The following is a 25,191-nucleotide window of genomic DNA, read 5'->3' as shown; positions in this document are numbered from 1 at the left end:
AAAAGCGGTTGCCCCTATCTCTAAGTATTTCTAGAGTCCGTTACCCCAGGTGGGGATTACCCGGTTTCCCTAAACCGATCACTAAACAGATTACATCGGAATCGTTGCCCCAAACCAATCTCATCGGAATGGTTACCCTGAGGAAAGTTCCCTAGTTCACAAATTCATCATCTCATCATCATTCACACTTTAAGACCATGCTTGTCACCAAATAAATAACTTCATATAATAAAATCACCTTTCTATAAGAAGAACATTCACTTCTCTATAATGAACAATTCTATTTTTTGTCAATGGATAATAATTAAGATATTGTCCGAGTACTCAAGAGAAAAATTGCATTCATAATCCAAATCCTAGGACTTGGGAAATCACATAGGCCTTGGTATAAATTTACCGTTTACTGGATGGAATCAAGTTCTAGCAAGTGATGGCCAAGCCAACTAGGGAAAATTTAATCACAACCCCCAAACGACTAACAAGGACAAATACCTCATTTTATATCATTTCATTCATCAACTTAGATCTCATTTTTAAAAAACAAAATCAGTTTACTATGATTTCAAGTAATGAACTAAAAAGATTTTGAGTTAAGATTGACTTACTTGTCGTTCCGACTTTAAATGAAGAACTTTAAATGAAGACAGCTAACCTGGAGCAAGTAGTAGTAGCTGATCATCTACATCTTCCTTTATACATTGCCTTGGTGTGGTCTATCTTTTTCCCTCATCTTTTCACATCATCCCACCTCGTACATGTAATATAAATTCATTTGATGATCCTTATTTTCATAGCATACCTTTGGCCTAGTCATATACTTGGGTCTTGTTGGTCTTGGACAAGAGCAAGTTGTATATGTTGTTGTTGTCACGATGAGGGTATCATGGTGGTCTGCGAAGGTTCTAGATGCATAGTAATTATAGCAAAGGTCAAAGATATCACCACTAGCATTGTGGGTGGACATGTGCTTCTTCCAACAAGTCTTACAAGTGTAGCCCAACATCATGATGGGGGCATTGCAAGAATCACACACATGGATGCCCACATCAATATAAACAGCTTGAGGACGAGGCCCACTTGATCGACATTGTAGTTATCAGATGGTAATATTCTAGGGAGTCGATACCCAAGAATATAAATAGCTTGAGGATGAGGCCCACTTGACCGACATTATAGTTCAGCTGGTTATATGAACTCTCGAAGAGAGATCCAACTATCTTGGCTCTCATCCAACCTATTACCAAGCTAGTAGAAGAGCCAAAGAAGAAGAACACCCACACATATGTGGCCTCTTTGTCTCTCTCTCTCTCTCTCAATCAAAAGAAAGGTCGAATAAGGCTGGCAAAAAGGGGTTTGCTAGAGGGTGAGGGAGAGGCTACAAGGGCTCATAAAAACTGATGAGAGCACATGAGGGGGTGACTGGGTGAAGAAACGAGAGAAGCTGTAGCCAGAAGGGGTGAGCGTGAGAGAACCGGGAGAGGGCGTGAGCGTCATGACGATAATGAGAAATTTGTGTTGGCTAGCACCGATGCACAAGAAAAGGTCTAGCCACCTACATTGGCGTGTAGTCGTGAGCCAATTCCAAGAGGGGGGCAGTCGATAGAGTGTTTGCCACCTCCTCTACATTGATTTTTTTTAAATTTAAGAGAGACGTACATACATACATACATATATATATAAGAGGTAGTTCTTATGAAAAAATTGCATAATTTTACATGTAGCAGAAAATAATTGATACTTTTAAGCAAAAGGTCCAATACTCACGGGAACACGGATTATGGAAGGAGGCCGAAAGCAATTAATGCGAGAGAGCGGGATTGTAGCCATGGGAACATAAAGACGCACATAATTTTTCCATATTTTTGTGCCGAAGTGCAATGTAAATCGTTTTAGGCCAATGTGGGTTCTAAATGAGAGTTCTAAGTGTATTAAGCAAGGCTCACTTATGGGGTTGTCCGCCCATGTGTGAAAGAGGCCTAGGGTTAGGGTTAGTGACACCTCTATAAAAGAGATGTTAGCTAAAGAAAGTGGATGTTTTTGGCCATTCTCATAAGCTATTGAGTGAAGCTCTTGAGCTCTCAAGCTATGGCAACTCTCTAACTCTCTCTCTCTATTGTACTCTAATGAGCATCAAACTCCAATGAGTATAGATCCACTTCATTCTCTTAATCTGTTTTAGCATCATTGAAGTAGATTAATCTATGATTAGTTGAATGTTTCTTTCTTTCTCTTGTGTATGCTGCATGCTTGTAGTGTGTGTGTGTGTGTAGTCTCCATTGATGCAAGCTCTTGCCCACTTCATTGGCAATGAGTTATTCATGGATAGACTCTCTCTATGAGCTTGTGGGTTTGTGAATGTTGCATTCTATGCTTGCTTAAGCTTGTGGGTTAGTAGATGCACGCTTATAGATTTGTTGGCATTAGGAAAAGCTAAGATTTAATCAATGTTTGAATGGGATTAAGAGATTGCCATGCATTGCTTGTTCTCTTGATTAGTGTAGTGGGTTTAAGGGATTGAGAGATTGATTGAGGTGTTGAATGGTTGAATCGTCAAGTGGTGGTTCATGTATGTGAGCTCTTCCACAAGGGATAAGCCTTCATGCACTAATCGGGTCGAGTCCTCGGATTGACATTGTGTTTCTCAACACATTTGTTGATCAGTAGCTTGTCTTCTAACTCACATATGGCAAAGACAATAACAGAAGCATTCAAATTTCTAAAGAGAGGAGATTGTAACTCCAAGTATTTCAATACTAAAGATAGTAAGATAAGCATTTGGATTTCTAAAGAGAGGTACAAGAAGAGGCCTTTGGTTGCGAGGAGAGGATAAGAGGGAGAAGAGAGGCTAAGGGGGAGAGAGGGGGAGACAGAGGGGGAGACAGAGGCATGAGGAGAGGCTAAGGGGGAAAGAAGGGAGAGGGGGAGAGAGAGACATGAGGAGAGGCTAAGGGGAGAGAGGGGGACATGGGAGGGGAGTCACCTCCCCCCCTGCTTAACTATCCCCAACAGCCACACCCGCCGGGGGCAGGGAGTTGTGGCGAGCTAGGCTATGGTAGCTCTCATCCCCTAATATAAAATTTCTCTTCAATTAGGTTCAAATTTTGCATATTTTTGGTGCTATATTCTCTATAATTAACAGAGGTCATTATATAATGCAATTGTGTTTTTATTTATGGATTGTTCTAATGCTTTTTGATGGGCCCTTTCTTCCCTTACACTTGACCTCTCAACAGGATTCAAGTATTATATGTTTTCATTAATTCTCTCTCATTTCTTCATATTAAGGAGTCATACACCCATCAAACTCGGATTACCACCAACAATCAAATCGGGGAAAAGGAGAAAGACATGTATTTTTTGTGGAGAAACTATTAGAACTTTAGAGCAAAAGTTTGTTTTGTTTGATTCTGATATTGGCCATACAAAGTTGGTTTGATGTGGATGGCTAAATCCACATTTATAAAGAGGAAGAGGAGGCCAAAGTTGGCCCAGAAAGCCAAGGAGAATCCTTGGATGCATCTAACCTTGTGCAAGACATTTCTCAATGTGATGAGGACGATGAGGTTGCTTACTCGTTGTGCAGGTTGAAGATCCTAATAATAAGGGTCTAACAGTGATTACATGTGATGGATTTTTATATGATGTCTTTTTATCAGGATGATGCATTTGAAGAAAGTCTATCATGGGAGATATATTCTTATGGTTGCTTTATGATGCACATGATGATGCTTAATGACATAGATGTGCATGTTTTCTTGAGTTATGCCACAATGAGACGATGTGGCTAATGCAGATTTTGTTACATACAAATGGTGCTTTTTAATGCTTTCTAAAATCTCCTAAGTTGTTCACATGCTTTGCTCACAACATTAAAATGAAAGTTTAAGTTAAAAATGAAAGTTAAATGATAAAGTGAGGTTTGGAGCTAAGCTACCTGTAAATCCAAGAAGGTATGGAGCTAGCTGTCTATAAATCTAGTAAGTTGTGGAGCCAGAAAAGAGGCCCAAAGTGATCCCTACTGTGTTGCCTATAAATCTAGTGAGGTTTGGAGCTAAGCTACCTATAAATCCAAGAAGGTATCGAGCTAGCTGCCTATAAATCCAGAAAAACATAAAAACCCAAAGAGGTGTTGACTCACATGATAAGTGTTTAAAAAGTTGAGGATCCCATTGACATGGATCCAAAGATGATTTGTGGTTATGTTATACACATGGTAATATGATTTTTTGTTGACAATACTCATGATGCTAGGATTCCTCATAGGACCATGTGTCGTGTAATGATGATATCCACATGAGGTTATGATATTTTAATTGATGCTGCTCATAATGATGCTTTATTTGAAATCATTCCATTATCAAATGGTCTTTCCATAATGATACCACCCAGTTTGAGTTTTGGGCTCTTTTCTCTTGAGGTCACTTCTTCATTGTTTTGTTCCACATGCTATGGATAGGGATCTTCAACATGTTAAATTTGATGATCCAACCTCATCTATGCCTACTGCATGGAGTACATAGAATGCATCCTTCACCTCCATGGGAAACTCAGGGTGGACGTAGATGTTGAGTAATTGGCCAATTCCAAATACATCATTTGCTATATGTTGCCTTGAAAGATTGTTTTTACCAAGCAAAAATTGTATTAATTAAAGCACTAAAAAGAATAAGGCATGAGGGCTAGAGGAGAGGCCCAATGAGGTACCTATTGAGTCATGTGTAAGTCCAAGAATACAGCATGAGGGCCGAAGGAGAGGCCCAAAGAGGTCCCTCTACTGAGTCACCTCTAATTCCAAGAATACGGCATGAGGGCCGGAGGAGGCCCAGAGAGGTCCCTATCGAGTCACCTATAAGTTTAAGAATAAGGCATGAGGGCTAGAGGAGACGCCCAATGAGGTCCCTACCAGTCAATTGTAAGTCGAGGAGGCATGAGGGCTGGAGGAGAGACCCAGAGAGGAAAATAATGAGGTCCCTAGTGAGTCTCCTATAAGTCTAAGAAATATGGAAAGAAAACCAAAATGAAAATGTAAAAACCATAAGAAAATTATAGAGGAAAATAATGTAATGATTTCTAGAATACAATTACTTGTTTGGTGTTTTAATTTTAGGACCCAAGGGAGGACTCATTTTGTGGACACTTGGAGTAGAAGAAAATTTCTCAAACTCTTGGAGATGGACTTCTGGAGATAAAGCTGACTTCTTGGACACCTGGAGAAGAAGCAAGTGGCTACAACAGAGAGTTGGTTGATGTGGATGACTACATCCACATCGACAAAATAATCCAAAGATCAAGGAAAGCAAGGAACATCTAGAGATGGTCATTAATAGCCACCAAAAGGTCATGTCACACCTCACAACCTCCATGCCAAGAAGAAAGGACAAAGCTACAAACGAAAGAAGAGGTGCTATGGTAACTGGAAGAACATGTCAAAGTAGCCCTTAAAGTCACTAGAAAATATGATTAACTTCTATAGAGGCAAGGGTGATAAGATAAGTAACTATTATAGCACTGATGAGGATGACCAAGAAAGATCCAAGGATAGCCACTAAGAAGAAGGCTAAGATAGCAACTCAAGCCATAAGCTGAGGAGCCAAATGCTTGCATGAACTTGTGGAGCGAGCTTGGCTATTGGCTTTGTTGTTGGCCCCCTCCTCAAACTTGAACACTTTTCTTTTCTACACTAACCCTCTCCTTCTTACAATATGACTTAGACATTAGGGAGGATCTAACTAGGGGGGACAAGTTCAACAAAATTCTGATAGAGATGCTGACTCAACAATGATTATGGCCATTTTTAATAACGATATTTATATTACAGATTATACGGCCATGTATATTTATGCCCCACACCCCATAGTACTTAACTTTAGATCATTGTCTAGGGTACTAATGAACTCTACCATTTTAGATCATAGGGAAGAGATGCTTGAACTCTATATGCCCCCTAACCTTCCCTCCATTCCCACTAATTTTTGAAATGATCACTAACTCATTTTCTTGGTTCTAAACCCAAGGATGCATAGAGGCCTACAATACATACAAGGACATAAGCTTACATGAGAGACATCGTGCCATCCTAATAGTATCCTAAAACTTTATCATAAAATCTATAAGCATCAAGAGTAAATTTTGATATCTATGGTATATGATTTTTCTATCAAACATATTGATTAAATATCTTGCTATTATTACTCATCTCATGAAGAGAAATTGGAACTAAATGAATTCATTAATACCACTAATCCCCCTCCTCCACTTAATAGGCCTTTATCCTCCAAGCTTCTTCCCTCTCACGAGTCAATCTGTGAAACCGCTAATATTGAGGAACCTACTAACATAGATTCTTATTATTTCCATCATGATTTTTTCAATGACACTCTTATCCCCTAGGAGTCATCGGCCCTGACAACAATGATTTTTTCAATGACACTCTTATTATTTCCATCATGATTTTTTCAATGACACTCTTATCCCCTAGGAGTCATCGGCCCTGACAACAATGAGCTACACTAACAAACCATGCCTGCTAATTATTCTAACAAAGATATTTTGGTGTAACTTTTTATAACAAATTATGGTGATCTCGTTAGAGTGGGAAGCCCAATGCTATGGCCAAAGCTATTCTTTAAGGTTTGCATGCAGGTATCGCTCTTTAATAAGACAAAATGGCCATTCCTCCCAAAGGCTTCCAATGCAGCTCTAAGGAGCCTACCATATGTTCCCATAGAGACACGAGACAGGTACTTCAAGATAGAGATAGATAAAACCAAGCCCAAGATTGAAGACTTTGGCATTTAACTAGAGTGGGGAAAGGAGTTCCTAAGCATCTCAAAATATGGAAGAATATACATGTGGTCATTAATGACCCAGTGGGTGGACCACCTATACATGCCAATCAAAAGGTAGTTCACCCCAGTAGCATTTATAACACAGGAGCAGGATACCCACACTTGCTTCAACTTTCCAATATTTGAGCCAGTGAAGTTTGATTATATACAAAGTCAAATAAAAGGGCTTCTATGATGGATTAGAGCATGGAGGAGGATTCTCGATTCAGCTCTAGCAGGTGTATGTCACTTCTTGAAGGTAATTATAGTTTTAGTAGATCAAAAAAAGGAAGCGATGGAGAACTTTGACAAAGAAGTGATATGGTTTGACATGAATAGGGGCCCAAAAGCGTAGGTGATTATGTATTATTATTATCATCTAAGATTTCTTCAAAGATGCATGCATATTACTTTCAAAGACATGAAGATACCTCTATTTGGGCACCTCATCCTTATTTCCAATGCTTTACACAAGCTTCAATAACACAAAAACCATTATAGGTTCAATCTTGGCAACAAAAGCTTTCACGCCTTGACATGTTTTGAGGATAGAACATTCATCAGGTAGGGGGAGATGTTAACCCTATTTTGGGCTTAATAAAGGCACTTCTTACCACACATAGGAGTTGGAAAATAATTGTTATGTAAATGGTACTATAAACATTGTATATACTTTTAGAGAAAAGCTTAATAGATTAGAGTTAAGTTTGGGAACCCAAGTGTGAATAAGGGCCATTTGTATATAAGTAGCTTTTTCAATGAAAAATCACAATCTCCCTTTGTGATGTGCTTTTCTACTTACTCTTATCTTGTGTGAGAGAGGGAGAGTTGAGAGTAGAGTGCTTAAATCTTGGTGCATGTGCCTCTTGTTTATTGTGAGAGAGTGAGCAAGAGTGAGAGAGGTGAGTCCAAGGGAGGTGAAGCAACTTCTTGGTGGTGACAACAAGGAGGAGAATTCAAGAGCTTAGAGCTGATTGGTGCTTGGAGGTCAAGAAGATCCTAAGATGAATGCGAGATAAGTTTCCCATGGTGGATATTGCTTATTCCACAGATTACTAGAATGGTAGTTTTTGTGAGGTTAAAAATAATGCATAACAAGGATGAGGAGGATGAGGATGAGGATGAGAGAGAGAGAGAGAGAGAGAGAGAGAGAGAGAGAGAGAGAGAGAGAGAGAGAGAGAGAGAGAGAGAGAGAGAGAGAGAGAGAGAGAGAGAGAGAGAGAGAGAGAGAGAGAGAAGAGAGGTGAATAGGAGAGGGGGAGGCAGAGTGAGAAAGAAAAAGAGAAAGAGAGAGGGAGGGAGAGGGAGAGGGAGAGGGAGAGGGAGAGGGAGAGAGAGAGAGGGTAGAGTGAGTGAGTGAGTGTGTGTGTGTGTGTGTGTGTGTGTGAGAGAGAGAGAGAGAGAGAGAGTGTGTGTGTGAGTGAGTGAGAGTGTGTGTGTGTGTGTGTGTGTGTGTGTGTGTGAGTGTGTGTGTGTGAGAGAGAGGGTAGAGTAGGTAGAGTGAGTGAGTGAGTGTGTGTGTGTGTGTGTGTGTGTGTGTGTGTGAGAGAGAGAGAGAGAGAGAGAGAGAGAGAGAGAGAGAGAGAGAGTGTGTGTGTGTGTATCAACCCACTCCGTATGTTAATATGGTTTCACCCGCCTAACCTATTGTAAGGCACTTTGCCATCTTACTTGCTCAAACATGCATTTATATTTTATAAGAAGTCACGTGTGTGTGTGTGTGTGTGTGTGTGTGTGTGTGTGTGTGTGTGTATGTGTGTGTGTGTGTGTGTTAAACCACTCCATAGGTTAACATGATTTCACCTGCATGACCTACCATAAGGCGCTTTACCATCTTACCTGATCAAATGGGCACTTATCTTTTATAAGATAGCGCTGGAATATATATAAAGCGGTCTTACCGTGTGCTTAATATCAAATAGGAAAATTCTATGGACTCCGTATGCATATTTGATTAAGAGTAATATTTGATTAAGAGTAATAATAGAGGCTAGACCATTTGTCAGCCTAATGTGAAAACTAGTCACCTATATATAAGTCATTTTTGCCAATAAACCAATACACAATCATTCCCTTGCAATAGTTTACTTGTGATCTCTCCTCTTCCCTCTTCTTGCTTGCTTTCTTGTATGCTATTAATTCTCACTTACTTGATCTCTCGTCCTCTTCCACCTTCTTGCTTACTTGATCTCTCCTCTTTCACCTTCTTACTTGCTTATACTTGCATGTTAGATGGGTTTGGTTGTAGGTTGTCTTCTTGCATTAGCTTTCCCTTCATTCCTTGAAAATGTGAGAGAGAGCTATTGTGAAGGACCATCTCTTGTTGCCACCTCCATCTAGGCATTCCTTGAAAATGTGAGAGAGAGCTATTGTGAAGGACCATCTCTTGTTGCCACCTCCATCTAGGCATAGAGATCTATTGTGAAGGACCATCTCTTGTTGCCACCTCTATCTAGGCATAAAGAGCTCTCCCTTCACCCCTTTGGCAAAGGAGCAAATTATGGTGTAACAACACAATGAATAATCTAGCACACCCACATCGAGAAGTTACAATTGTGACTCTATCATAAGGCCTAGAAACTTATGCTTTGGCAAGGCTAAGGTAAGCTCTTGACTTAAACATATTTGGTACCACTACCTAGGGACTAGCCTAGGGCTTTAGCTCCTCTATCTATCCATCTATTCCAAGCTATTGAGATTAGACAATATTGCCCAATATTGATAAGAGGCCACACTTTTAAAAACATACAATTTTGGAGTCATTGGCTGTGTTTAGTTATTATGTTTGATTTTGATTTAAAGGTTATTTTCATTAAGACATTCTAGCTCCATATATTAGAAGGAAAAATCTTGGTTTTTTGGTTATTTACAAAAAATTAAATCCCCATAAGCATAGATTAAGCTCTATTAGGGTGGATTAGAGTGGGATTATCAATTGTGTTCTTGAATTTCATTAAAAAAATATATTTTTTCATGCATTATTGAATTAGTAGCCTAGAAGCATGCAAATCTATCAAAAAAACACTTAATTACTTGCATAATACTAAGATTAGGACCATTAATCACATCCCATAAAATAAAAAAACCACCAAAAACCTAGACAAACTAGTTCTCGAGTTGGGAACATGAGACCAAAATCCCATGTAAAAAAGACACGAGTTTGGACACGTGAGCTTGGACACATGAGCCATAAGCCTGGACACCTCGACATAAGACGTAAGCATAGACTCATGAGTTGTGAGTCTAAATACGTGAGCCGACAAACATGAGCCTAGATCATGTGAGTCACACCCCATTAAGTCTAAAAAATCTTTAAAAACCACCAAAAACCAACTCTTAGGTTGGGGACATGAGCCCATAGTCCCATGTAAAAACATGTGAGTCTGGACACATAAGCTGTGAGCATAGACACGTAAGACACGAGCCTAGGCACATGAGTCGTGATTTTAGACATATGAGCATACAAAAGTGAGCCTGGAGGCATGCATCTAGAGATATCTATACCTGATATTGTATCAATCAATTATTACTGCCTTAAAGACTCATACACGGACATACTTACTTATAATCTTGGAGGATTTCTTGTCATACAATGTACTAGCTAAAAGTTCCAAGGAAAATTCTTATCTTTCATAATTATTAGGAAATTAAAGTACAATTATTAGTGCACACCAACCTTGTCATAGCCCCATTCTATGTCCCTTACTTCATAAAAGAGATGTACGTGAGTCAAGTTTATTCACAAAAGGCATGAGCTTGAACACGTGAGCCTACAGACGTGAATCTAGAGACGTAAACTTGGGCACATGAGCCTATATGCATGAGCTACAGACATGAGTCTATATGCATGAGCTACAGACATGAGTCTAGAGGCATGAGCTACAGACATGAGTCTAGAGGCGTCAACCTACATATGTGTGCCTACAAACATGAGCCTAGAGATGTCTACAGATGTAAGCTTAGAGACGTGAGCCTAGAAAAAAAAACTCTCTAACCATTTTTAGATCCACACCAAAAGCACTAAGGACCTTTCATTTTGAACTTGATGTGGACTAATTATTGAAAAATACAATACAATCAATAATAAAGTCAACTGCCTCCTCAAGGTTTACTCTCTCTTAGGAAGTGGTCAAACCATATCGGACGTCACATTTAGTATCAATCCTGATCTAGGTATATCTTAACCTGACTTTGACCAACAACCGCAATTTTACAATAGTTGGGACATGTCTCTTTTGCTCTACCCTTAGGGACAAGTGTTCCCCAATACACCCAATAGCAAGTGCACACAATGTAAGCAAAAGTCATGCTCTCTAGAGGAGCCCATTATAGAAGTGCCTAAATTAACACAAAACCAAGTTCTAGTTCTTCTCCATTTGAACAAGGAACAGGAATATGGGGAAGGGTAAAGAGCCAATGTCTAGGATTACCTCAACACAAAGGGATCCATGAGAGCATTCACATACGTTTCTCCATTTGAACAAGGAACAGGAATATGGGGAAGGGTAAAGAGCCAATGTCTAGGATTACCTCAACACAAAGGGATCCATGAGAGCATTCACATAACGTGTCCTCATGCATGATTCCAAAAACAAAGAATCCAAAGGTAAAAAATAATAAGATAGACCTTAGAAAGGAGAAGGTTTGTAACCTTAAGTTATCTAATAAATTGATGAGTTTAGTTTTAAACTTAGATAATTCAAGGATAAAACTTAGATAATTCAAGGATAAAACCTTAGAATGGTTTTTTAGACAAGTTAAATTATATTTAGCGAGATAAAATAAAAATTGAGCAAATATGTAGTGAGAGAAACTCCTAGAACTGCTCTTTAATTAAGGGCATAAATGTGCAAATGATTTCCCATGAGAATGAGTAATTTCCTTGCTCATTTTATGAAGAAAAGAGAAATAGTTGTCCCATGTGAACCGAGTTTTTCCCTAGCAACCCCGTTGACTTTTCATTTCTCTCACTAGAAAATAGTGAAGAAAATGATCAAACCCTAGGAGAGAAGAAGGAATCTGACAGATTAGAGTATAATTAATTAAGTATCATCATAACTAGAAAAGTTAGAGAGAGAGAGAGTCCATAAGGAGAAATAGGATTAAAAATCTAACAAGATTATGGCCCAATACAAAGTGTATTGGGCCATAATCTAACAAGATTATGGCCCAATACAAAGTGATATAAGTCCTTAAACAAGGAAAAACATTGACTGGAATTTAAGGTAAGTTAATCAAGACAAAATATACAATCCTCGAAGTAGATAGTCTCCTAGATCAATGTACTTAGGGCCCTAAGATTTATAGAGACCATACACATTAATGTGACAAATTTTAGATAATGAATAGATTGACCTCAAAAAGACCCTAACATACTTGAGAATTCTAGTTTAAAGTTGTGATAAATGATCAAATAACTAAGAAGTCGTAGTCTTCTAAGAAAATATAGGTGTGACCCCAAGAAGTTAGAAAGGAATATTTAAAGAAGACCTCACCAGATACATGCGGATGGAGGAATTTGACTTACTTGGAGTATCGCGACTAGAGAGCTATGATGTCTCATTGACTACTTTAGATATGAGTATAGTGCATGCTACTTAAACTCATATCTTGAAACTATTTTTTGGACATTATATTCATGTGATGTATATCTTTTGTTTATTTGTGGAAGCCTATGAAGGTACCACACAGATTCACACATTGTTGTGTGGATGTCATCCACGAGAGATGCATCACACGAATGTGTTCATCGATTGACCCCTCTCATTAGAATGTGGGTGGGATTTTGGCATGATGGATACGTCGATGACAAGTGACTTGAAGTTGATTGTGGGAAGGGTGGAGCCTAGTGACAATGTATGCATGTGGTACTACACATATGTGGCTCCCGACATCGAGTACTGGAGTGTGCATGCTTTTTGGACTGGTAGTGGGATCGCATGATGCAAGGCATATGTGGACTCCTCCATACACAGATTCACACATTGTTGTGTGGATGTCATCCACGAGAGATGCATCACACAAAGGTGTTCATCGAAGATCTTGACCCCTCTCATTGGAATGTGGGTGGGCTTTTGGCATGATGGATACGTCGATGACAAGTGACTTGAAGTTGATTATGGGAAGGGTGGAGCCTAGTGACGATGTATGCATGTGGATGTATGCATGTGGTACTACACATGTGGCCCCCGACATCGAGTACTGGAGTGTGCATGCTTTTTGGATTGGTAGTGGGATCGCATGATGTGAGGCATATGTGGACTCCTCCATGCACTGGTCTAACCAAAATCCAGGAGTGATCATGCTCGGCAGTATGTGCCATCTTGTTGAGGACAACATGGTGCAAGGAGATATGTGTTGATGATATAACACTGATGTGTTACTTTGTGTCATGTGATTGGATATGTGGAACTTATAAACGTTATGTAAGTATTTTTTATGTATGTGTTAATTTAAAGGTTTTTCCTGATAGATTTGATGTTGGTTTCATTATGTCCTAGGAATTTCTTAGCTAATGCATCTAGTGTGGGAAATACTATGCATGTTTTCAAAGCCTGCATGAAGAACAAAGAGATAACATCAATCATCCATGATCCAAATTACAAGAGAGTCATTGAGTTGGTTTCAAAGAACATTATGCAAGACATCGAGGGGCTTATTAGTGCAAGGGGTGTACAAGATGCATGTGATGAAGCCAGCATCAGTCGCGCAAGGGTTATGAGGGAATTTATGGAGTCATCAAAGGAGCTCTTTGTACCCGAGGGATTCAAGGGAAATTTCTTCTTCCATCCTACAAAGTACATTAGAAAAGAAGGCAAGCAATGAAGATGTTAAATCAATCCTTGGTGAGTATATTCATGTAGAAGGAACAATGGTTTTGGATCCTAAGTCCAAGGATAGGCTTGAAGTACAGTACAACATATACAACAACCTCTTGGTGGACCTAAAGAACCTTCAACGACATATGATCCGATTCTATAAGGTGTCACATCAAGGTTGGGTTTGAGCATTTATCGTTTAACTTGCAAATTTACCTTATCAATAACATGAATTACATGTGTTGTTTGGCTTGGTTTATGTGATATGTAGAATCGGAGGGAGTCCTATTGCTAATACTGAAGTTGGATGAGGCTCAACTAGTAAAAGGGAAAAGATTGGAGCAAATGGGAGTCACACATATGAATGAAGCAATGGCACATGTAAAGGACAAGGATAAAATCCCTTCTTTCAGTGTTCAATCTGAGAAGGGTAATTGGTGACTCTTGGAGCCTTTGAGGTTCCAAAGGAGCACACTGAGGTGTTGAATTGGATGCTTCAATGATGCCCTCAAATTCTAGAAGTCATCAAACAACAGATGAATGGGGAGGAGCTTGAAGTGGATGGTGTGGGCTCCTTTCGTGTGGATTGGCATCTAGGTGGTGATTTGAAGACCATAAAATGTATGTGTAATTGTGACAATAGTGCACAATGCCTCCATCCGTATCCATTGTGCATGAAGCGGTCAATTCTCAAGCCAAAGAGCGAGGATGTGGAGGGAATCTTGTCTTTCGATTTAGATGCAATACCCAATAGGGACACAAAGGATCCAAATTGGGCACCAATTATTCCTTTCCCAATGAAAAGTATACACTTTTGCACATTGCATGCCATGATGAGGATTTTTGATAGGTTGCTTAAGCTTCACATTGACTATGCATTCACTATGCAGCCAGCCTCACACTCAGCCCAAGCAATAAAGCAAGTGGAGGAGCTCCTCAACTCTCTGGGAGTGCATGGTGGGAATGTAAAGATTGTGAAAGATCTTAAAAAGTATGGGGCACATCATATTGTTGCTCAACAAGTGTCCAATGAGAGCGGTGCAAAGGCGAGGCAATTCTCGCATTCTATGAACGATCGAGGGAGGAACTTGTGATGGGAGCATTGGAAAGATATTTGCAAGTGCACCACAGATCTCGACAAGGATCCAACTCTACAAAACAAGCAAAAGAAGGTGTGGGCTTACTTTGACAAGGTTATGACAACTATGTTAAAGAGCACAACAATTCAAGAAGAACAAAGTGTGTTCAAAATAGATGTAACAGAATTCATCAAGCTTGTTAGTGAGAGTTGGGGAGATACCTCCATTACATATTACATGGTAAGATATTCTCATCTTAATTATCGTCGTTCATTAATTACCATTGCAATTGCTTACTAAAATTATCGTCGTTCATTAATTACCATTGCAATTGCTTACTAAAATTCCATAAACATTTCTCTTCATAATTTCTTACTTGGACATTTTTTCATAGCACATTGTATATGCACATGGACCGTATTTTCTACAAAAATATGGGTCTTTGGATATGTTCAGCACCTAAGGCATGGAAAAATCACATTACGCAGCCAAAGGAGTGTACTTCAAGAATACTCGACATGGTGGACGGAAGACACGTAGCAATCATCTTGTGGAGATGTTTAATTGGTTCTATCCCAACAATCTTGTAAGAAATGTTACTAGGAAAAAGGCTCGAATGTCAGCAATTGCTAAAGCCGCACGACTCAAAAGGAAGGAGGCAAACATAGAGAAGTGGAATGGAAGTTCAAGAGCAAGCCATGTCGCATGGCATGCTACAATGGCAAGACATGGCAGACATTAGGTTAAACGTGTTTAGATGGTTTTGTAATTTTTGGCCAGTTTCACACTATCTGAACACATTATAAATGACTTTATATAAAGGTGTAATAGTCTCATTCATTCTCATTTCTATATTTTCACTTCACTTTTTGCCATGGCTCGCACAAAAAACACTGCACGTAAGCTTCCACCATCACCTCATCGTCCTCCACCACCCTATCCCCCTCATCCGGACAGCACTGACTCGACCACCACCACTGACCCTAATCGAGAGGCATGGAGTGATGTTGACCCTAATGGAGTGCCATGGGCTGATATTCCTATCCCCCCCAATATGTTCCACAACTAGGGGAAAGAGCTTGCATCGAGGCATGGGTCTGTTACCAACACGAGAAGAGGTGATAGCAGCAGCAACAAAAGCAGTAGCAGCTCAAGGAGCTCCATCATCCTCTCGGAGGAAACGTGCAAGAGATTGGAGTGCTCATGCACGTCCTCCTCAACCACCCGCTGCAAGAAACCCTCCTCCTCGTGTCCCCAAGAGGAAACAATGCAATGGCATGGCAGCTCTAAAGGAGATTCGAAGGTTCCATAGAAGAGTGTCAACCTCCTCATCCCGAGAGCTCCTTTTGCATGTTGTCAAAGAGATACTATACGATTTAGGGGGCCGAGACAAGAGGATGCAAAGCCTTGCCTTGGCTGAAATCCAAGAAGCAGTGGAGGCATTTTTGGTCACCATGTTTGAAGATTCTAACCTGTGTGCAATCCATGCAAAGCGGGTCACAATCATGTGTAAAGATATGTAGCTGGCACGCACCATTCGACGTGATAACCTCTCAATATTTTCCCTTATAATGTACATGATTGGACAATGTAAAACTTCACTTAATATATTCTCTTTTTAGTGCTTCTTAAGTTGTCCATCAAGGCCTTGATTGCATGTGTATCTGTATCAAAAAAATTTAAATGTATTTGATTTGTATATTTCATTTACAAAGGTGATTTGTGTATTTCACTTGTTAGTATGTATAGTTTGAAGGCTTAAAAAAGTTTAAAAAAAATCCCCAACTTGAACAGGGCGACTTTTGCCCAGACAGGCTTCCTGTCTGGGGCAAAAGTCGCCCTGTTCAGGTTGGGAGGTCTTTCTACCTTTGTAAACCTTCCTCTCAACCATATGTATTAATATTTTTTTTAAATATTATTTAGTTGTTTTCTTGGTGATAGCGAAACTTGCAATGTATGATACCTAGGTGATATCAGGCCCAGTATGATAACTAGGTGATATCAAGCCCAGTGTGAAGGCACCACATCTTTTATGATCTTAATATTACTTTGTAAAGCAGTATATATCTTTAATTTTAAGTTCCTAATTTATAATAAGGTCTATATAAATGCTTATACATAACAATTAGAGGCTTAAAAATTTAAATAGAGCCCTAACCTAAACAGGGCGACTTTTGCCCAGACAGCAAGCCTGTCTGGGCAAAAGTCGCCCTATTCAGGTTTGGACTATTTTTGTATTTGGTGGCCTCTAATTGTCATATACAAACATTTATATGTATTCATATTCACATATACATAGGCCTTACTATAAATTAAAGCTGAGTATTGGCTAAATTAAATAAAACTATACTCATGTAAGAACTCTCTCTTTCCATGTGTAAGAACTCTCTCATCATATAAAAGAGTATCTTTTATGATCTTAATATTACTTTATAAGGCACTATATATCTTTAATTTTGAGCACCTTATTTATAAAAAATCTTATATGAATGCTTATACATGACAACTGAAGGCTTAAAAACACAAAAAGAGCCCCAACCTGAAAAGGGTGACTTTTGCCCAGACAACAAGCATGTCTGGGCAAAAGTCGCTCTGTTCAGGTTGGGGCTATACGTTCGCTTGTGTCCTTTAGTGGCAGCTAACTACAAACACTTGATCCCAATCTTCTTAAAACCTATCAGCTTCCTTCTGTTGATGTCCTGTCGACTCTATTCTGCCCTATATCTAGTAAACTGATTCGGATACCTAACACAGAATTCAACCCAATATTCACCTTCTTGGATCTCTTATTGTCCTCCCTGATCAGCTAGCATCAATCTATCACCTCCAGAGCCATACTAGACATCCCTCTACGTTCTACCGATTTCTAGCTGACACTGATCTAACTAGTCTTAACTACTACCAATTTTGCTCTCGGAGGCAGATCCAACCGACTCAGAATTCCTGTTTGAATCAGAAACTCTCTCTTTTATGTCCGTTGTATCCTCCTAGCCCTTGCACTGCCCTAGTTTTATGAAGATATGACTTCAAAGACATTTTGTTGTCAACAACCGACTATTATTGTCCGATCTGACGTCTGATTGCTGATTGCTGACAATTGACTCAACTGGAGTAGACACACTCAACCCTCTAACACTTAAATCAAACCAAAATATGATCCTCTGGACATCCAGCTGACCACCTTTAAGTCACAGCTACTCCAGAATGACCAGCTTGTCCACAACCCAATCTGACTTCTGTCAGATTTTATTATGTCAAAATTGACTCAGAATGCCTTCCCTTGTATACCAAATGATCAAAACTAACTTTTTACTTCATCAGCTGACTCCCTAGACACATAACTGCTTGTAGCTATCGCCCTTCTGACCCTATTCTGACAGCATTTTCTCAACAGCATATGACTTTTTCTATTAAAGGACAACTCAGACTCCCTTGATTCTTCACAGGTACTCTCACAGGCACTCTACATCAACTAAAACTAATAGATCAACTCAATACTAACCCCAAAAAACAAACACACATTGACCATGCCATAGGTATAAGCTTCAAACTCATTGTTCTGTTCACAAAACAAAGAGACTGTCTCAACACCCCTGAGACAATGGGTTCAAACTTGTCAGCAAAACATATTGAAAACTTATAGTTTTTATAGGTATGCTCCTTCAACTATCCTAACTACAGCGAATACACTGACTCAAACTACAAGCTTCTCCTAGACAAACTCAATTCAGTACATGGCTGACCTACAACAGCAATAATTGAGCATAAATTGGGCTAAACCACGTCTCCAACAGAGTTGCCTTTCAAAGATAACCACGGACACATCTCCTGTTCGACTCTATGGACCAAGACACCTCCTCTCCTCTGATTTCCCCAAATCCTTCTCAATAGGATTGCGCTTCAATCTCTATGACTCTCGAGAACTGGAAGCCCTCCCGTCTGCAACAGTTTTCTTCACTGTAGATCCTTCTCCCTCTTTACTCACTTTCTTCTCTGTTGTCTCTCTTTATTCCCACTCATCTATCTCCTATTTTGTAAATTGTCTCAATTTCTCCTTTTGTCCATCGTCGCTTCGCCGCCTTTCTAGAACAAACACTCCGGTTCTCTTTCTCCTCCATACACCACCTACTATTTTGGTTTTCCAGCACCTGTTCTTATCCTTCCCGCTGCCATGCTGTCCCTACCACCTAAGATTCATTACACATCATCATTTGTTTTTTTTTTCCCCCCACTCCACCTTTGTTTTGAGCCTTGGGCAACTTTCACAATGTTACTAGCTCACAAACTTGAGGTGTGATCATGTAGTACAGTCTACGAGGACTAAGCCATGTCCTTGTATGTGTAAAGGTGGGCCATGGCATGATGTGGAGACCAAAGCAGGAAGCATCACCCATGGCTTTGCCAAGAATTCCCCCATTCAGTTTCTTCAATGCAGCTCTTGTATTCCCATATGTTCAAATTCTGCCCACATGGCACATAAAATTTGCTACACTTTACGTGCTAGTGTTCTTTGCTTTGTGGCATGCTGCACTACCTTCTCTTCTACAGGCAAACCCTTTCGCCGTCTTACAGCATCAATTAGTTTCCTTGCTGTGTTGGTGGGCACACTGGAACCATCCCCAAACTCTTCAAGCTCTTCTTCAGTCCTAGGCACAAAGAAAGGGTCATGTGAAAGCTCCTCCCAATGGCTAAGAACCAACTGCGGGCTTGCTGCCCCAGAGGTCTTCCTTCTCAGCTCGTCAGTGAAGCCAAAGCTTTCAGCAACAGGCATGTACGCATGTACAGTAAACATGTCGGAGCCCTCCCGCATTTCTTCCTTGAGCACCCGTGCACGCCTCTTTCCCAAAACTCCATACATTTGGCCCAAAAACTCAGTGGGTGTACTTACTTCACAGAAGTAAATTGCCTCCACGAGCCTCGGGCTTTTCGCCAGCATGGCTGCACGGCATGCCTCTTTAACTGCTGCCATTACCTGACCAGAGAAAGGACCATACTGGTCAGTAACAGCGGTAGCTACCCCATCATCCCTCGCTGCTCCTGCCACATCACCATTCTCAGCCACTCCCTTTCCTCTTGCCAATGCTACAGCTTCCACAGTGAATGCTAAGCCCCACACGGGTTCCTCGCAGAGAGGACCTGCTGCGGTTGCCAGTTGAAATCCTGATATGACACTACTCTCAAGGGCCTCTGCCTCCAACAAAGTAGCAGAGTTAGTACTGCAAGGACCATCTAACTGCTTGACTTCAGTGCCATCACTAACAATCCCAAGCCTTTTAGATACATGTGGGGCTCCCTTTATGAAAAGGGTTTCTGCACTTGAAGTACTTGTTGTGGATGTCCCTTCAAACTGGTCAACTAAACCTTGTGAATCCCTTCCAACTCCTAAAACGGGTGTGAGAAGCAAATTTGGCCCCACATGTCTAGGACCCAATGACCAAACCCTTTCTAATCTGTTTAGCCATGTTTTTGCATCAGCTTCATTCTTGCGCTTCTCATTTCTATGGCTACCACTGGCACTATCAACTTGTGCGGCAGCGACCAAGCGGTTCCTTAGCACTGTCAATGGGTCTTGCGTATCACCGTCCTTTTTCGTTGCATGCTCTTTAATCTGGCTTGTCTCCTTCACATTAGAATCTTGTAGAAGCATCTGCAAATGCTCCCCATACTCTTCCAGCACCTTTGTCAAAGCTAGAGGCAACTTGCTGACGTGTACTCGGACCGTACACCTTCCATTGGCAGTAGTCTTTTCCACCACCTCCGAGGACATGTTCTTGGGTGTATCCAAAGAAGCGACCTTTTCAATCTCAATCGTTTCCTTAAACGCCACCAGTGGTGCAGAAACTACCAGGTCTACCTTTGCAAAGCGCTCTTTTAGATCTTTAATGCACCTCTCCAAGTGTACCTCCCCGGCAGCAGCAATCACATGCTCACCTGTGGCGGAGACACTAACCTCCACAAATGGATCTGCCCGATTCAGCAGGCGTAAACCTCGTGTTAAGGCACCCAAGTCCGCAGGATCAGCCGGCTCGAGAGCTACATGCATGATGGGGGCAGCCTGAAATGTCATGCTTCTAAAAGGCCAGCAGAATGGGGTGGTGGAAAGTGTAGCCATTTTTAGGATATACTGCCCCAAACCCCTGATTGCAACAAGATTCCCGGCTGAGACAGATGCCCTTGGCTCTAAACCTCTTCCCATCATCATGTAGAGTCCTTGGATAACTGCCTCCTGCATATGTTTTTTGTTGGGCTCCCCCCTGGTTGGATCATGGAGAGGAGATAAAACCAACACTTTCTGGCCAGCACACAGCATACCACTAAAAACCCTTGCAAATGCAAGGAAGCATTCTTGATGACCCACATCTCCTAAGCTATTCAGTTCCTCCTTCATATCCAGTAGAGGCTCACCATCTGGCCCTTGTCGAGGTAGCGAATCGAAGGGAACGGCAAACATTTTCGACACAAACACAATACATGGAACATCAGCACTGTCATCACACATTTTCACAGCATTTTTCGCTTTCTCTAAACCCATCATTGCCTCATCTTTTGAGCTTACCATAGCATTTTCATCTGGGAAAAAGCGGATGATTCTGTCTGATTGTGCAGAGATGGGATCTGGTAGCGAGTCAACCACCATTGAAAAGATGGTTTCTGCTAGTGGCAGCCATCGGCTCATAACTGCCTGGAGGACAACTTTGGCATCCTTGTGCTGCAGATCACGTGCCGGAACTGTCAGGTTCATGGATTTGATGATCTTATTCAGTGTTTCTTGACCCGAACTTCCTTGCAAGCCTGCATCATAGACCTGCCACAAGGGCTCCAAAATGAATTGAACAAACATAGGCTTTGCTTTGCCCCCAAAAGCCTTCTTGCCCACTATCTTCTTTGTCTTTGGCATGTAATAGTAATCTCCCCACAAGGCTTTTCTCAGAGCAGTTTGACTTGCACCAAGCTTTGCAGCATAAAGGGATGCAAAGTGATCAATCCGAAAACCCCATCCATCCAATGCACATGCAAACACAACATTGCCACGCTCTGGGGAAAATGCATCCTCCTCATCTTCTTCTAAGCCAGGCGACTCAGTCAAATGCTCATTTGACCCATTCTCCATCCCAGTCCTCTCATCTGATCCCACTACATGAGTTGTGCTGGCAAGAATTGAGTCAACGTCTGATAAGTACTTTTCAGAGCGGAATGTACTAATGATGTTGTTCACCTCCATCAGGATGCCCTGGATAACACGAACGACATCTCCACATTAGCAAAATGGGCATTTTCCAACACAATAACACATGCAAAGAGTAAACTTATATTCAGAACCCTACAGAAAAAGCAACCAAGCAGAGGATAATTCTCTAAGAACTGATAATATTATGGTAAAAATCCAACCTGGAGCCGCAAATATGCCTCTGCAGGGCTCATCTTAAGCTCTGTGATAAGTCGGTCGATTTTGTTCAAGACAAGGCAGGGAGTGACTCTTTCAATCCACGCCTGTCTGAGGACAGCCTGGGTCTGGATGTGGACACCTTCACAGGCATCCACGAGGACGAGAGCGCCATCACTCAGCCGTGCCGCAGTCGACACTTCGCTGCAGAAATCCACATGGCCTGGAGAGTCTATGAGATTGATGACATGACCCTGGTAGCTCAAGGCTATGGAGGAGCTCTTCATGGTGATGGCACGGAGCTGCTCATCATCCCTGTAATCAAGGTATCTTAGTTTACCTGCTTGTTTCGGGTGAAGGACCCCACCCCCTCCTGCAGCTATCAAGTGATCTGCAAGTGTTGTTTTGCCATGGTCGACATGAGCCAAAATGCATATGTTGCGGATTCTCATCCTGCTAGGGTTTCCGGCCTCTCCTCCTCCAGAAAAAGCAGATTTTGCCTTTTGTGCCATCTGCTATGCTGCAGAACTACCCAAATGCCCAGGTAAATCAAAGGATTTTGAGCGCCCAAAAGCCCAGATCAAAAGCAGACGCAGAATTTTCTTTTCCTGCTCTAAGATTTGGGCAATTTCTGCAGGGAGGAGAGCACTCGTTTCCGCCACGCTTATATTCTTTTGATTAGTGTTGTAATACTAAGGCGGGTTTCGCACGCGTCCGCGAATTTCTGCAGGGAGGAGAGCAGCTTATATTCTTTTGATTAGTGTTGTAATACTAAGGCGGGTTTCGCACACGTTCGCGCGCTTCCAATGCATATTTGCCACGTAGTGGACGACGTGCCTTCACTATTCACACTTCCTCCTCGCGTTCGGTAGGTGGCATGCCTACTCACGGACGGGAAACCCTGCTTCGTGACCGGCATGTTCTCTTGCCCAAGCGCAATCCTCGTGCTCGTGTGCTCTGCAGCGTCAATCACGTGCTCTCTCGCCTTCGCCCCGTCACACCTTGCTCCCGCCATCTCTGCATGCAAGTAAAAATGGGCGTTCGTTGCATCAAGCAGGTACGCATTCCAACTGTGGGTTTCACAAGCGCCAAACTACATCATTGATCATCGAACAGGTATGCTCCATAGATTATGTGTTCTCTTCGCTGTTTTTTATCATGTTTCCTCTTCTCCAGCGCTGGTTCTTAACAGCATTTACTTTTTTTCACAGTCTTGCCAAGAAACTAGAATGCTTTTTGTTATCATAACCTTTAGTTTAATGCTTTCTTCTACTTGGATGTGAGATTTTCATATGGGTTATCATACTGTTGATATGCATGCATGTGTATATTAGGTAGGAACACAGAATTTATCATTTGCAAACACCATTGATTAGATATGCGATGTATGTGTAGGTATTGAAGACAGATTATATTAAGCATCTACCTGTTTGAAAACATGTAAGCATCTACCTGTTGGAATAGATTACTCATGGTACTCGTGTATCTGTCTTGAGCTTCTGGAACGCTAGTTTCACAAGATAAATTTGTGCTTGGCTTTTTGCTACTGCTAGAAATAAGAGGTCCTGCACTGCAACTGCAATTTGGTATGTAGAAGCTGCCTTTTTATGGTATTATAAAGCTATAATGTTGGCGCCAAAATTTTGCAACTCATGTTCACCATTAGTGCTCCTTTAATCTGCACAACAGGTTGTTCTAGCACTCTCTGCAGTCTCGAGGCCTGCAATAGCTATGGATTATACTAAGAGAGGGAGAGAGAGAGAGAGAGAGAGAGAGAGAGAGACTAAGAGAGAGATACTCATTCTAGTGTCTTGTTGGCCCATCCATTGTAGGATAGTGCCAGAGAATGTCGATGCAACGACTTCTAACTGATTCCCAAGTTGATAAAGACTTTGTTGACACCACACAATCTTTCTTCACTGAGAGCCAGATGTCTAGTCCTTCACTGCCAATTTACAGCCAAACAACTCCTGTCATTTCCTCGAGCTTTGCTCCCTTGTTTCCTTCTTCATCTCCGATGTTTTTTCGCTTACCTACCACACCAGGTCTTCCTCCTAGCGTTCGCCACCAAAAATCCTCGATCCTAAGCAAGCCCTCACCACAATCAGCTAGATCTAGGCCATGACGGTCATGGTCTAGTTACTTCACAAGAGCCAGCTTTTCATGCAGAGGGGAGTAATATGGAGGCTAAGAAGGGAAGAAAACGTATTGATGGGGGCTCCTCAAAACCACTTGCCAAGAAGCTTAAGACTAGAGGAAAGAAGACCCAGAAGGTGCACGGTGTGGAGGACCAAACAGAGGCGTAGGGTGGGAAATCATCAATCTGGAAGGACTATTAGTGGTTAGCTTATGCCATGAACGAGGTGGACTCAATGACGAGTTCAACAAGCCTACGAAATAGGGCCAGGACTTATGGTCAAGGATTGCAAATAAACTAGCATCCACATACAGCGACTTCGATAAAGATAGTGAAGCTTGCCGCAAGAAGTGGGGTCGTGTGTACGACCAATACAAGGCGGACAGACTTCACAACTCTGTCTTGGGGAATAATGCTCAAAAAACATGTAAGTGGTATGATATTGTGGATGAGTACATGCATCCTCGAGCACATGTCCGGGTGTATAGCCATGCATCTGCCCCCACTGATGAGTCCGTGATGCTAGATGATAGTCCACAATCACATGCAGCAGAAAAGGTGTGACATGGACCTTGCAAATGTGCCTGGCATGGTAGCTACTTGCCTTGTGTTGCACAATATGTGCATTGCGCATCGTGACATGTTTGACATGAACTGGAGGCAATGTAGAGGAGACGCGAGGGATATTAGCAAGCACTTTGGCTGAGGTCCAAGCCGTAGCAACAACAGAAGATGCCAATGACATACTTGAACGAGGGCAGAATGGGGCCGATGATATTGCGTATGAGTATCAGAGCACGGATGATGTTGAGAATGATGGTTGTGGCTTGGGATCCAATCAACGACAATCTGGCAAGGTCCATCTATTGTGAGTACCTTCAACGACATGTTGATCTTGAAGACATTGCAGAGACGAGGAGGAACTTGGTTGATGTGGGTTGGAGAC

At 41.4% G+C, this 25,191-nt stretch overlaps 2 protein-coding genes across 2 annotated transcripts; one reads left to right on the top strand and one right to left on the bottom strand.

Annotated features, from left to right (window-relative positions):
- The first annotated feature begins 15,815 nt into the window (after positions 1-15,815).
- LOC147636750 (histone H3-like centromeric protein cnp1) lies at positions 15,816-16,247 on the top strand. Its single transcript, XM_086800955.1, has one exon. It carries the CDS (start codon positions 15,816-15,818, stop codon positions 16,245-16,247), a length of 432 nt encoding a protein of 143 aa, XP_086657081.1.
- Positions 16,248-18,263: 2,016 nt separating this feature from the next.
- On the bottom strand, positions 18,264-22,880 carry LOC147636749 (uncharacterized). The gene is made up of 2 exons (XM_086800256.1): positions 22,114-22,880; positions 18,264-21,955 (listed from the first exon to the last, which is right to left on the bottom strand). Exons 1-2 carry the CDS (start codon positions 22,618-22,620, stop codon positions 19,211-19,213), a joined length of 3,252 nt encoding a protein of 1,083 aa, XP_086656382.1. The 5' UTR covers positions 22,621-22,880; the 3' UTR covers positions 18,264-19,210.
- Positions 22,881-25,191: the final 2,311 nt, after the last annotated feature.

Source organism: Cibotium barometz, chromosome 7 (assembly GCF_041138505.1).
Source record: "Cibotium barometz isolate CiBa-2024 chromosome 7, ASM4113850v1, whole genome shotgun sequence".
Lineage (NCBI taxonomy): Eukaryota > Viridiplantae > Streptophyta > Polypodiopsida > Cyatheales > Cibotiaceae > Cibotium > Cibotium barometz.
This window is presented reverse-complemented; position numbering and strand designations above follow the sequence as displayed.

Coding starts and splice junctions, on each gene's coding strand:
- LOC147636750 (XM_086800955.1), top strand. CDS start 15,816: ATGGGTCTGTTACCAACACGAGAAGAGGTGATAGCAGCAGCAACAAAA.
- LOC147636749 (XM_086800256.1), bottom strand. CDS start 22,620: ATGGCACAAAAGGCAAAATCTGCTTTTTCTGGAGGAGGAGAGGCCGGA. Junction 21,956..22,113: donor AGGCATATTTGCGGCTCCAG/GTTGGATTTTTA, acceptor CGTGTTATCCAG/GGCATCCTGATGGAGGTGAA.